Consider the following 11,200-nt stretch of genomic DNA (forward strand, 5'->3'; position numbering starts at 1 on the left):
GCACCACCTAATGGCCAAATAGAGCACTAGACTGGCTTTGTCAAAACAGTATTTCTAACTTAGGAATTCTGTGCACTTAATGCATTGAAAGTTGAATATTAAATTACAGTGATTTGTCATCATGCTTCACAGTTAATCCCCATTCTGTTCAGAGTTTCACTGATCCTGTACTACTTGAATACTTATGCTGTACATTAACTTTATTATAGATCTCAGAGGGTATAGGGTTTCTCATTAACATTCTTGAGCTAGAGCATTTGGCAAATGACTGAAGACAGAGAGCTGTAGGTACCCCATATTTCATCAGAATAAGAGTTACAATGTTGATAAAAATAGTATCTTTGAAGATTTATTCATGTATTAAATGTTTATTTATCACCAACTATATGCCAACTGATGTTCTAGTCTCTAGGGGGTATAACACTGAACACTGGTTAAGGTCCCCACCCTTCTGAGCTTATCTGAGACAAGGTTGGGGACAGGTAGTAGACGAGTAATCAAGTTTGTTTCAGATCAGAAGTGCTCAAAGGAAATAGGAAGGGTGATGTGACCGAAGGTCACCAGGAAGTGCGGCTTACCTGGATAGGATGGGCAGGGAGAGCTTCTCAGAGGAGGTGACCTGAAGGGTGAGAAGGAACCATCCACTTGAAGAGCTGCAGAAACAGTATTCCTGGAGGGCCGGGGGCCTTGGAAATGAGGTGACATGCCTGAGGAACGAAAGCCAGGCTGGCGCGTGAGTGGAGTGCAGTAATCGGGAAATGGGGAGCAGAGAGGGGGAGGGGATGGGGTGAGATCGGAGAGGTAGCCAGGGGCCAAAGTGTATAGGGATTTATAGATCTTGGGAAGCGTTTCATATTTTCTTTGCAGTGCAGTGAGAAACTCTTGGAGAGCTTTCTTTTTCCCTCTGCAGATGCCTTTATTTTACTTAATTCTTTAAAAAAATTATGGTAAAATATGTATAGCATAAAATCTGCCATCATAACCATTTAGAAGTGTGCAATTTTGTTGGCATTAATTGCTTTCACACTCTTGTGCAACCATCACCATTATCTGTTCTCAAATGTTTTCCATCACCCTAAATAGAAGGTCTGTGACTGTGTCGCCATGCTCTCCATGTCGCCTTCCCTCTGCAGCCCCTGGTAACCTCTCCTCTACATTCTGTCTCTAGATTTGTCTGTTCTTGGGACCTCATACAAGTGGAGTCATACAGTATTTGTCCTTCTGTGTCTGGCTCCTTTCACTGAGTATCATGTTGTCAAGGTTCATCCATGTTTCAGCTGTGTTAGGACTTCATTCCTTTTTATGGATAAACAGTATTCCACTGTATGGCATATTCATTTATCTGTTGATGGACACATGAGTTGTTCTCACCTTTTGGCTCTTGTGAATAATGTTTTGGTGAATATCGCATATCTGTTTGAGCCCCTGTTTTTAGTTCTATTGGGTATATACCTAAGAGTGGAATTGCTGGGTCATATGTCGATTCTACATTTAGCTGTCTGAGGAACCACCAAACTGTTTGCCACAGTGGCTGTCCACACTGGCAACCTATGAGGCTTCCATTTTCTCCACATGCTGTCAACACTTGTTATTTTCCCTTTTTATTTAATTTAATTTACTTATATTTAAAAGATTTTATTTATTTGAGAGAGAGCATGCAAGAGAGAGCACGAGCAGGGGGGAGGGGTAGAAGGAGGGAGAGAAGCAGGCTCCCTGCGGAGCTCTATCCTAGGACCGTGAGATCATGACCTGAGCTGAAGGTAGATGCTTAACTGAGCCACCCAGGTGCCCCTGTTTTCCCTTTTTAAAATCATAGTCATCTTAGTAGGTGTGAGGTGGTATTTCATTGTGGTTCTGACTTGTATTTCCTTAAAGACTACTGGTTAATGACTAGTGATTTCGTAGTGACTTTTTATGTGCAGACTGGCCATTTGTATATCTTCTTTGGAAAAATGTCTTTTTTTTTTTTAAAGATTTTATTTGCAGAGAGATAGAGGGTACAAGTAGGCAGAGAGGCAGGCAGAGGGAGGGGGAGAAGCAGGCTCCCTGCTGAGCAGGGAACCTGAAAACACGGGGCTCCATCCCAGGACCCTGGGATCATGACCCGAGCTGAAGGCAGACGCTTAACCAACTGAGCCACCCAGGCGCCCCTGGAAAAGTGTCTTTTAAAGTCCTTTGCCCATTTTTAAATTGGGTGGGTTTTTTTTTTAAGATTTTATTTACTTATTTTAGAGAGAGGGAGAGCGTGTGGCTGCGCGGGGGGGGGGGGGGGGGGGGAAGGGGGCAGGGGGGGAGAGAGTCTCAAACAGACTCCCTGCTGAGCACGGAGCCTGAGGTGGGACTTGATCTCATGACCCTGACATCATGACCTGAGCCAAAATCAAGAGTTGGAAGCTCAACTGACTGAGCCACCCAGGTGCTCATGGTTTTTTGTTTTTTGTGTTTTTTTTGTTTGTTTTTTCTTGTTGAGTTTTAGTTCTTTATATACCCTGGTTATAAAGTCCTCTTTAGATACATGATCTGCAAATATTTTTTCTCAGTCTGTAGGTTGTCAGTTTCTGTAGTTGTCAGATAATGTCTAACGCACAAAAGTTTTTCATTTCGATGAAGTCCAGTTTATCTTTGTTTTCTTTGTTCCTGGTTTGGGTTTCATGTCTGAGGATGTCTTGCCAATCCAAGAGCATGAAGACTGACCTCTGTATTTTCTGCTAAGAGTTTTGTGGTTTTAACTTGTATGTAGGTTTACTTTTTGAGTTCTTTTCACATGTAGTTTGAGGTAGGGTTCTCGTAGAGTTTTGGGTGGGGCAGTGGCTCGCCTCGGCAGTCCTGAACGTGGTGAGTCGATAATGCTGGCTAGAAGGCGCACGYGGTCAGGGTAGGCAGTTAGCAGTGTAGACGTGCTGCGGGGGTGCTCGTGGAAGGGGCTGGCCTTACCTTCACCCCGGTATACGTGCTTCCACAGCCTTACCTTCACCCCGGGAGACGTGCTTCCACTGCCTTCCTTTCACCCCAGTAGACGTGCTTCCACTGCCTTACCTTCACCCCGGTAGACGTGCTTCCACTGTCTTACCTTCACCCCGGTAGACGTGCTTCCACTGTCTTACCTTCACCCCGGTAGACGTGCTTCCACTGCCTTCCTTTCACCCCGGTAGACGTGCTTCCACTGTCTTCCCTTCACCCCGGTAGACGTGCTTCCACTGTCTTACCTTCACCCCGGTAGACGTGCTTCCACTGCCTTGCTTTCACCCCGGTAGACGTGCTTCCACTGCCTTCCTTTCACCCCCGTAGACGTGCTTCCACTGCCTTGCTTTCACCCCGGTAGACGTGCTTCCACTGTCTTACTTCATTGAGGTCTTTGGGAAGGATGACAGGAAAGCTGTATCATCGTCATTTGTCACTAGTGCGGGCTAATTTCGTTCTTTTCCCCCAGACGCAGTTTCCCCCAATTCTTCTTTGTCCTACTGTCATGAAGTCAGAGTCGGCGACCCTGCGCGGAACCCTTCTCCGGGAGGCAGCAGCCCGCGGCCCTCAGTGGCCGGGCGCACGGGCCCGCGGCCCAGAGGCGACGGCCAGGACTGGGACGCCGCGGCCTCTAGGTGAGCGCGGCAGCCGGGGACCGCGTGTGCGCGCCGTTCAGCGCCGGGGGCCGGCTGCCGGTCGCGTCTGTCTCGCCTTTTGGAACATCACCACGAGTGCTGGCCTCTGGTCGAACCGGCGCGCGTCACACTTGTGGGACCACGACCTGCAGTAAGAAATATGCTACATTCAGTGCAACGCTCTGGACACAGACATACGCTCTTACGTGTGCGTGCGCGTGTGCGTGTACACCTGTGTGCGTGTGCGTGCGTGCACTGCGTGTACACCTGTGTGTGCGCGTGTGTGCGTGCGCGTGCATGCGTGTGCACCTTTGTGTGCATGCGTGTGTGCGTGCGCACGCGTGCGTACACCTGTGTGTGCGTACACCTGTGTGTGCGTGCGTGTGCGTGCACCTGTGTGCGCGTGTACACCTGTGTGTGTACACCTGTGTGTGTGTGCGTGCGTGCATGTACACCTGTGTGTGTGTACACCTATGTGTGTGTGCGTGTGTGTACAGCTGTGTGTGTGTCCCTGCCAAAACAAGATGTCCACAAAATAGTACTTTGATTCCATATGCTACGTAGTGAACTATATTTTCCGTTTTCTATTTCGTTAAAAAAAGAATGAAAATTCTGACCTCTTAAATTGTTTTCATCAGCCACAAATGAAATGCGATCTAGTTTAAAAGCATAGCTTTAAATGATAGATACATTTTGATATTTTAAACCCACATTTGTAAGTCTAATCATAACTTAAATGCATCAGTATTTATTAAAGACAATGATTCATGACTATAAAACAAAGATTCCTTTAAGATGCACAATTTACGATATTTTACTTGTGTAAATACAGATTTTTATATATTAACTTTGCTTAAGGGGATTGGCGTGGTGTTTGTGTGTTACCTCATCCTTAGGCTACAGGCATCTTATGAACATACTAATTTCTCCTTTGGTGGTGTTTTAATAAATGCTCAGTGAAATGAACACTCGTTTTTGGCTTGATTTTCACTCGTGACACTGCTGCTGCTACAGGCTCTCACTGATTCGTGCTGGCTGCATGCTCGGTGTAAGTGCCGCCAAGTGCCGTACATGCTTTATCTCCTTTAGCTGTCCTCCTGACAGTCCTGTAATAGCAGTGGTATTCCCATCATCGTCATTTCACAGACAAACCTGGTTTGGAAAGGCAGTGAGTCTTACCCCAGTTTATACGGTTGGTAAAGAGGAGGGCGGAGGTGTGGACAGTATGATCTGAGAGCCTGTGCCCCTAATCCTTCTGTAGGAGCTGGTGTCGGGCAGACACAGCTTTTCTCTTTACCCTTAGAAAGCCTTTCTGTCTCACTCTCTAAGTGGTATCTAGAGTGCTGCCTGTGTATGCTTTCTCACTCCTCACTGAGCACGTTCCTCACGGAGCCTTTTAGAGTTTGAGAGAAGCCCACCTCATTTTCATATTTTGGGATGTTGAAATTGAAGAAATGACAAAACATATATTTAATTTTTGGAGTTTTACCTGTTCAATAGCATTAGTGTATCTGTGATTCAGCTTCAATTATGGATAATATTAAAAGTCAAAAATTTGTAAATGTGAGGTTCAGCCCTTTCTCTAACACTTTATCCTCACCCCATCACTTGACACCTGAGGTAAGAATTTTTTATGAAGAAAGCCAAGAAAGACGGGATGTTCCACTTTTTGGTATATTTTCAAAATCATGATGTGATGTTGAATGTACTAAATGAAGTAATGCATTTCTCCTCATGTTTTTCTGGCATTTTCTAGCATTCTTTGGTTGCTAACATTGGCTTACTTAGAACATTTGGTGAAAATCTAGGGACTAAATGATTTAGTTTTGCCTCTATAAGTTGATTACAGAAGAACTTTGTTATGAATTGGCTTGCTCTTCTCTAGAAATGAATGAGTTATTAGTGCTAATGTTGATTGCTCTTACAGGAATTTCAGGAACGTCATTTTGAAAAGCAATATATAAATGCATTTTTGGTTTCATTTACAATTTCGAGTCATCTTTATGAAATTTAATCTTATAAATTTGTGTTTCTCAAATCTGACCAGGATTGTTGCATGAAGCTATGTAGTTGTGCCTAATGTGAAGCTTCTAATATGCCAGACAGCAGAGAGGCAGGAAACCTATTTGTGGGCTGTTTCCACATTCAAGGATTATCCTTTATTTTACAGTGGAAGTAGTAGTCATGCCCCTGTGAACTCTCGGATATCTGTGCACTCGCCTTTGGATGTGGTTCACATAGATCTGCCAGAGCTAGAGACTGAAGACACTCTGGAACTACAGTTCCAGCAGCTCAGTCTTCCCCAGTTCTGTGTCTCTATTCTGGAATCAGCAGTTCCTCTCTTAAGAACAGGTTAGTTTTTGAAGTTGTGGTTCTTTTTATGTAATTTGTCTTTGTTTTGTCTGTTTTCAGGGACTTTTATTTTTCTTTTTTTTGCCTATGTTATGACATTTAGAATCTGTATTTACTTACCGTTTGGGATACAAATTCTTCTTGTTCTTTTTTTTTTTTTTAAGATTTTATTTATTTATTTGAAAGAGAGAGAGAGAGTGCGTGCACAAGCAGGGGGAGGGGCAGAGGGAGAAGCACACTCACCTCTTGAGCAGGGAGCCCAATATGGGGGGCTCAATCCCAGGACCCTGGGGTCATAACCTGAGCCGAAGGCAGATGCTTGTGCCCCTGGGATACAAATTTTTAAGCACTTAATATAGTCTTATTATCTCCTAAGTAAATGTGGGTGCCATGAGCATTGTTTGGATAGAGTATCCCCTTCCATTCATGGCTTTTAACTGCACAGGAGTCCACTTCTGTATGGCTAAATGTAAGCACTGAAGAAACAATGCCGCCAGAGTAAGTTAGAGAAGGTGGGCCAGCATGAATAGACCAGGGTAAAAAATCTTTGGCTTTTGCCCTTCGGAAACTTTTTGAGTTGCTCTCAGTTGTTCAGTCTCCCCACTGTTTGTAGTTAAGCTATGAAACATGTGAAAAACAAATAAACCCCAAATTGGATTCCTACCTTTGCAGTAATTTCTTTTTCTAAAAAAAAACCCCAAACTCAAAACAACCTCCCAACATTCTGGAGTTGCTTCTTCTCTCAAATGTGCTGGGTAAATCTGCAAAGATGTATTTAAGTATACATTGTAATGCAGTTGTAATTTTAGTAAAGTGTGATAGGAACAATAAAAATATGGCCAATATCTGACAGAGTCTAGGACTAGAACAGCAGTTCTGGCTTTGTGTGCGTGATTTCACGCGTTCCTCTCACTATCCCATTTTATCTTTCCATAAGTGGTAGTTACTACTTTCATCCCCATTTTACAAATGAGAAAACTGAGGTTTAGAGTGGTTTAGAAGCTTATCCAAAGTCAAACAGCTAAAACAGAGGCTTGAACCAAGGTTCTTCTGAAGCCAGTAGGCTTCAGAAGCCTTCTGAAGGTTTGGAAGCAGTAATGATTTTTTATTCTCTAACTCTGTACATTTTCAGTAGTTGATAAACTTGTCAAGATATAAATACAAGACAAACAAGGTATGTGTTTTATGGTTTATACTGGCTCAATAAAGAATCTGTCCTATTTGAGTGGTTCTTCAAGCACTGTGTCTTATTTTTGCCTGCTTGGAGGTGGTGGGGAGGGAAGCAGGATGGGGGTCTATATTTGGGAAGTGTTAAAAATGTTTTTATCCTGAGGAAAACCAAATAACCCTAACTTATAACTGACTGAATAACTCTGCTTCCAGGAGTTAGAAGCACATATTAATTCATGTACTAGTAATGTGAAATAAAAGAAAGGCTGAACTTTGACATCATAAAGTATATATGTTTGTCTGCATGGTATACTGAGAAGAACAGTTTTAGATATAATGATTTCTCTTTTAACCTTTCTTAATTTGCTGTAAAAAGTCAGATTGATAATTATAAAGTTATATCTTGGTACATAAAATTTTCTAAATGTTCTCTTGCCCTTTTGTGATAAATTATTGCATAATTTGTAATTGTTCAATATCATAAGAGATTTCTAAGAGAACTTGCTCCAGCTGTTCTAATGGAACAGTTAATCTAGACTTTTATGATCTGGTAGTTTGTTTTACTTTTATTCATTGGAAATTGACCTTTGGTATGTGGGACAGGGAAGTCTTGATTGAATGTTCACCTTACAGATAGTAGAGTTCCTTTGTTATTCTGTCTCTCTGGAGAAGAGATTGCTTTGGTGGGTGTGACAGAACAGTTTCTTTTGGAATTTTTTTTTTTAAGATTTATTTATTTTAGAGAGAGAGAGCGCACATGCATATGAGCAGGGGGCGGGTCGGGGGGGGCGTTGGAGAGAGAGAGAGAATCCTCAAGCATACTTCCTGATGAGCAGGGAGCCCAATGTGGGGCTCAGTCCCAGGACCCTGACATCATGACCTGAACCTAAATCAAGAGTCAGATACTCAACTGACTGAGCCACCCAGGCGCCCCTCTTTTGGAATTTTTATAGACTTTTAAGTTAATAGAGGCTTGAGAACCTGTTTCAGGTGGATTTTCTTGAAGGTTCTTCAGCAAACGCCATCATGCATGTTTGTTACTTTAGTTGGTCCAGTGGAATTTCAGCTTCCCTGGCCGCTCAGGTGTGGTGTAATACTTTTGACGAGGGTTAAGCCTTCTAGCACTAAATAGGAGATTCACAGAATGCATTTTCTAAACCTAACCTGGTGCTTTGTTACATATTACATGTAATACAGAAGGTCTCTGAATTAGAAGAATCTTAATCAACCTCACAGCGTTTTTAGTTAGATTTTGCTACTTTCTTTTTGAATATCTTTCTCACTTATGAGCACATTGGATTTGTTGTGGTTAAATAGTACTGTGATTGGAACAAAGGTGTTAATGGTGGTTATAGAGCATGACTTCCCTAGTCGTCTCTCTCAGTGATTCTAAAGACATCAAAAAAATAAAAAGAAATAGGAGTTTGGGGGCATGACTGACTAGAGGGTTGAGCAGTATGATATCTAGCTGTTCGTTTAAAGTTAACATTTTTTCTTATCTCCTGTTTATATTCCTAGGTGGTAGACAGATGATAATAAGAGTTCTGGAATTGCTTGCAGAGGATATGATACTTATTGGTGAAGCAATTTCAGAAGATGTCTGGGATGACAGCAGTCTTTTTGCTATAGATATGGTGAGAATCAGTGTTTTCCTTGGGATATGGTAAATAGTATTTTATTTTGATCCTTTTAAGGTGGTTTCATCATCTCATTAGTCTTTGAAAGCTTTCTTTCCCCCCACTATGTCCCAGGCTTATTTTGTGCATTCTGGAATAGGCCATTTCTCTAGAGATTCTGGTTACTTTAATTAATTAATTAATTAATTAATTTTTGATTCTGGTTACTTGTAATGGGGGATATATATTGAAACTAAGAACAGGCCAAAGGGGTCCTTTATAGCTACTGTCATATCATTTTTTTTTCTTTTAGTAATTGAACTAGGACATACGTATTTTAAAAAAAGAGTTCAGATTGCTATTTTTCTGATTTTAAACTTGTATTTCCATGCTCATATTTTGTACTGTTGCTCATAGAAAATCTTGTTTTTTAGCAATATCAACATAATTGCTCATTAGCTTTAACCTTCAGCACATACTAAGTAATTTCAGAATAGTAGTGTTTGTATCACTGTGGTCCTTAACCGATAAAGTTCAAGATTTCTTGGCAGTTCTTTTTGACTTAGACTGAATCTCACTAAAAATACGTAGTCAAGGGGCACCTGGGTGGCTCAGTCAGCGTCATGAGCTTAAGCCCCACGTTGGACTCTGTGCTGAGCGTAGAGTCTTCTTGAGATTCTCTCTCTCCCTCTGCCCTACCCCCACTCAAGCTCTCTCTTGCATGTACTTTCTCTCTCTCTCAAATAAATAAATAAAATCCTAAAAGAGAAAAGAATATACAGTCAAAAAACTGTGCCTCAAAGTCACTTGAAAGAACTCTTTTCTCTGTTAATAGTTTATGATACAGTTATATTTGTTTTTACTTTTGGGAATTATTTTCTCCTCGTGAACATATAATTCAGAGACGTTCCCCTGTCATCCTGTTCTCTGGTTTATTTTTTCCATTTTTATTTTAGTTTTTGCAAACATAAGCGGGTAAGCATGTAGATTCTCATTGCTCTTCCCACATCTTACATAGGAGGTAGTATGTCACATGCGGTTTTACACCTTGTTTTTATAACTTAAAAATATATCCCATGTGCACGGAATAATGGGTATGGAGATTTTTTCATGTCCATATGTGGAGGTGTTCATCCTTCTCTTTTATAGGCTACGAGTGTCTCAGTGTGTGTTTATTCGCCAGTCTCCTATTGTTGGACTCAATTGCTAATATGAATTATGTGATATGAATAACATGCATATGTCATTTCATACATGTGTAAGTGTGTGTCTAGGGTAGATAAATTCTTTAAGTAGGATTCCTGTATCAAAAAGGTTGTCAGAGGGAGGGTGGATGTGGGGACCGGCAAAATGGATGAAGGGGAGTGAGAGGTACAGGCTTCTAGTTATGGAATGTCTTAAGTCATGGGGATGAAAGGTACAGCAGTACAGCATAGGGAATATAATCAATGGTATTGTAATAGCATCATATGGTGACAGATGGTAGCTACACTTTTGAGCATAGCATAAAGTTTAGAGTTGTGGAATCCCTGTATTGTACACCTGAAACTAAATGTAACATTGTGTGTCAACTATACTTAAATTGAAAAAGTAAATGCATTTTATTTTATTTATTATTATTATTTTTTTAAATATTTTATTTATCTGAGAGAGAGAATGAGATAGAGAAAGCATGAGAGGGGGTAGGGTCAGAGGGAGAAGCAGACTCCCTGCTGAGCAGGGAGCCCGATGCGGGACTCGATCCCAGGAGCCTGGGATCATGACCTGAGCCGAAGGCAGTTGCTTAACCAACTGAGCCACCCAGGCGCCCAGTAAATGCATTTTAAATCATAGATATTGTTGCATTCTCCTTTATGGCTATACCATTTCATTCACTCCCCAGCAGTTTATTAGAATGTGTTTTCTCCTACACACTCAGCAGTAGGGTTTATAGTCAAACCTCACATTTTTTGCCATTCTGATAAGTGAGATATGATATGTCAATGTAGTATTAATTTGTTTTTCTGTATGCGTAAAGCTGAGCATCTTTTTGTAACTTTTTTTCACTTAAAATTTTTTTTTATGTTAATCACCATACATTAACATCATTAGTTTTTGATGTAGTGTTCCATGATTCATTGTTTGTGCATAACACCCAGTGCTCCACACAGAACGTGCCCTCTTTAATACCCATCACCAGGTTAACCCATCCCTCCACCCCCCTCCCCTCTAGAACCCTCAGTTTCTTTTTCAGAGTCCATCCTCGCTCATGGTTCGTCTCGCTCCCCGATTTACTCCCCTTCATTCTTCCCCTCCTGCTATCTTCTTCTTTTTTGTTTTTTCTTAACATAAATTGCATTATTTGTATCAGTGGTACCGATCTGTGATTCAACAGTCTTGCACAATTCACAGCGCTTACCATAGCACATACCCTCCCCAGTATCTATTACCCAGCCACCCCATCCCTCCCACCCCCCCACCACTCCA

At 41.7% G+C, this 11,200-nt stretch overlaps 1 protein-coding gene across 3 annotated transcripts in view; it reads left to right on the plus strand.

Annotated features, from left to right (window-relative positions):
- RTTN (rotatin) overlaps positions 1-11,200 on the plus strand; it is a 160,420-nt gene that overhangs the window by 8,414 nt on the left and 140,806 nt on the right. Inside the window, exons 9-11 of one of the 3 annotated variants that reach the window (XM_025886778.2) lie at positions 3,431-3,596; positions 5,767-5,948; positions 8,637-8,752. In XM_025886778.2, coding sequence (XP_025742563.1) covers positions 3,431-3,596; positions 5,767-5,948; positions 8,637-8,752 — 464 coding nt within the window. Of the gene's footprint in view, positions 1-3,430; positions 3,597-5,766; positions 5,949-8,636; positions 8,782-11,200 lie in introns of those variants that run through there. The other 2 variants (XM_073898061.1, XM_073898060.1) reach the window with 2 other exon arrangements.

This window comes from Callorhinus ursinus, unplaced genomic scaffold (genome assembly GCF_003265705.2).
Source record: "Callorhinus ursinus isolate GAN/ISIS: 27379988/994484 unplaced genomic scaffold, GSC_fseal_2.0 scaffold11, whole genome shotgun sequence".
Taxonomy (NCBI): domain Eukaryota; kingdom Metazoa; phylum Chordata; class Mammalia; order Carnivora; family Otariidae; genus Callorhinus; species Callorhinus ursinus.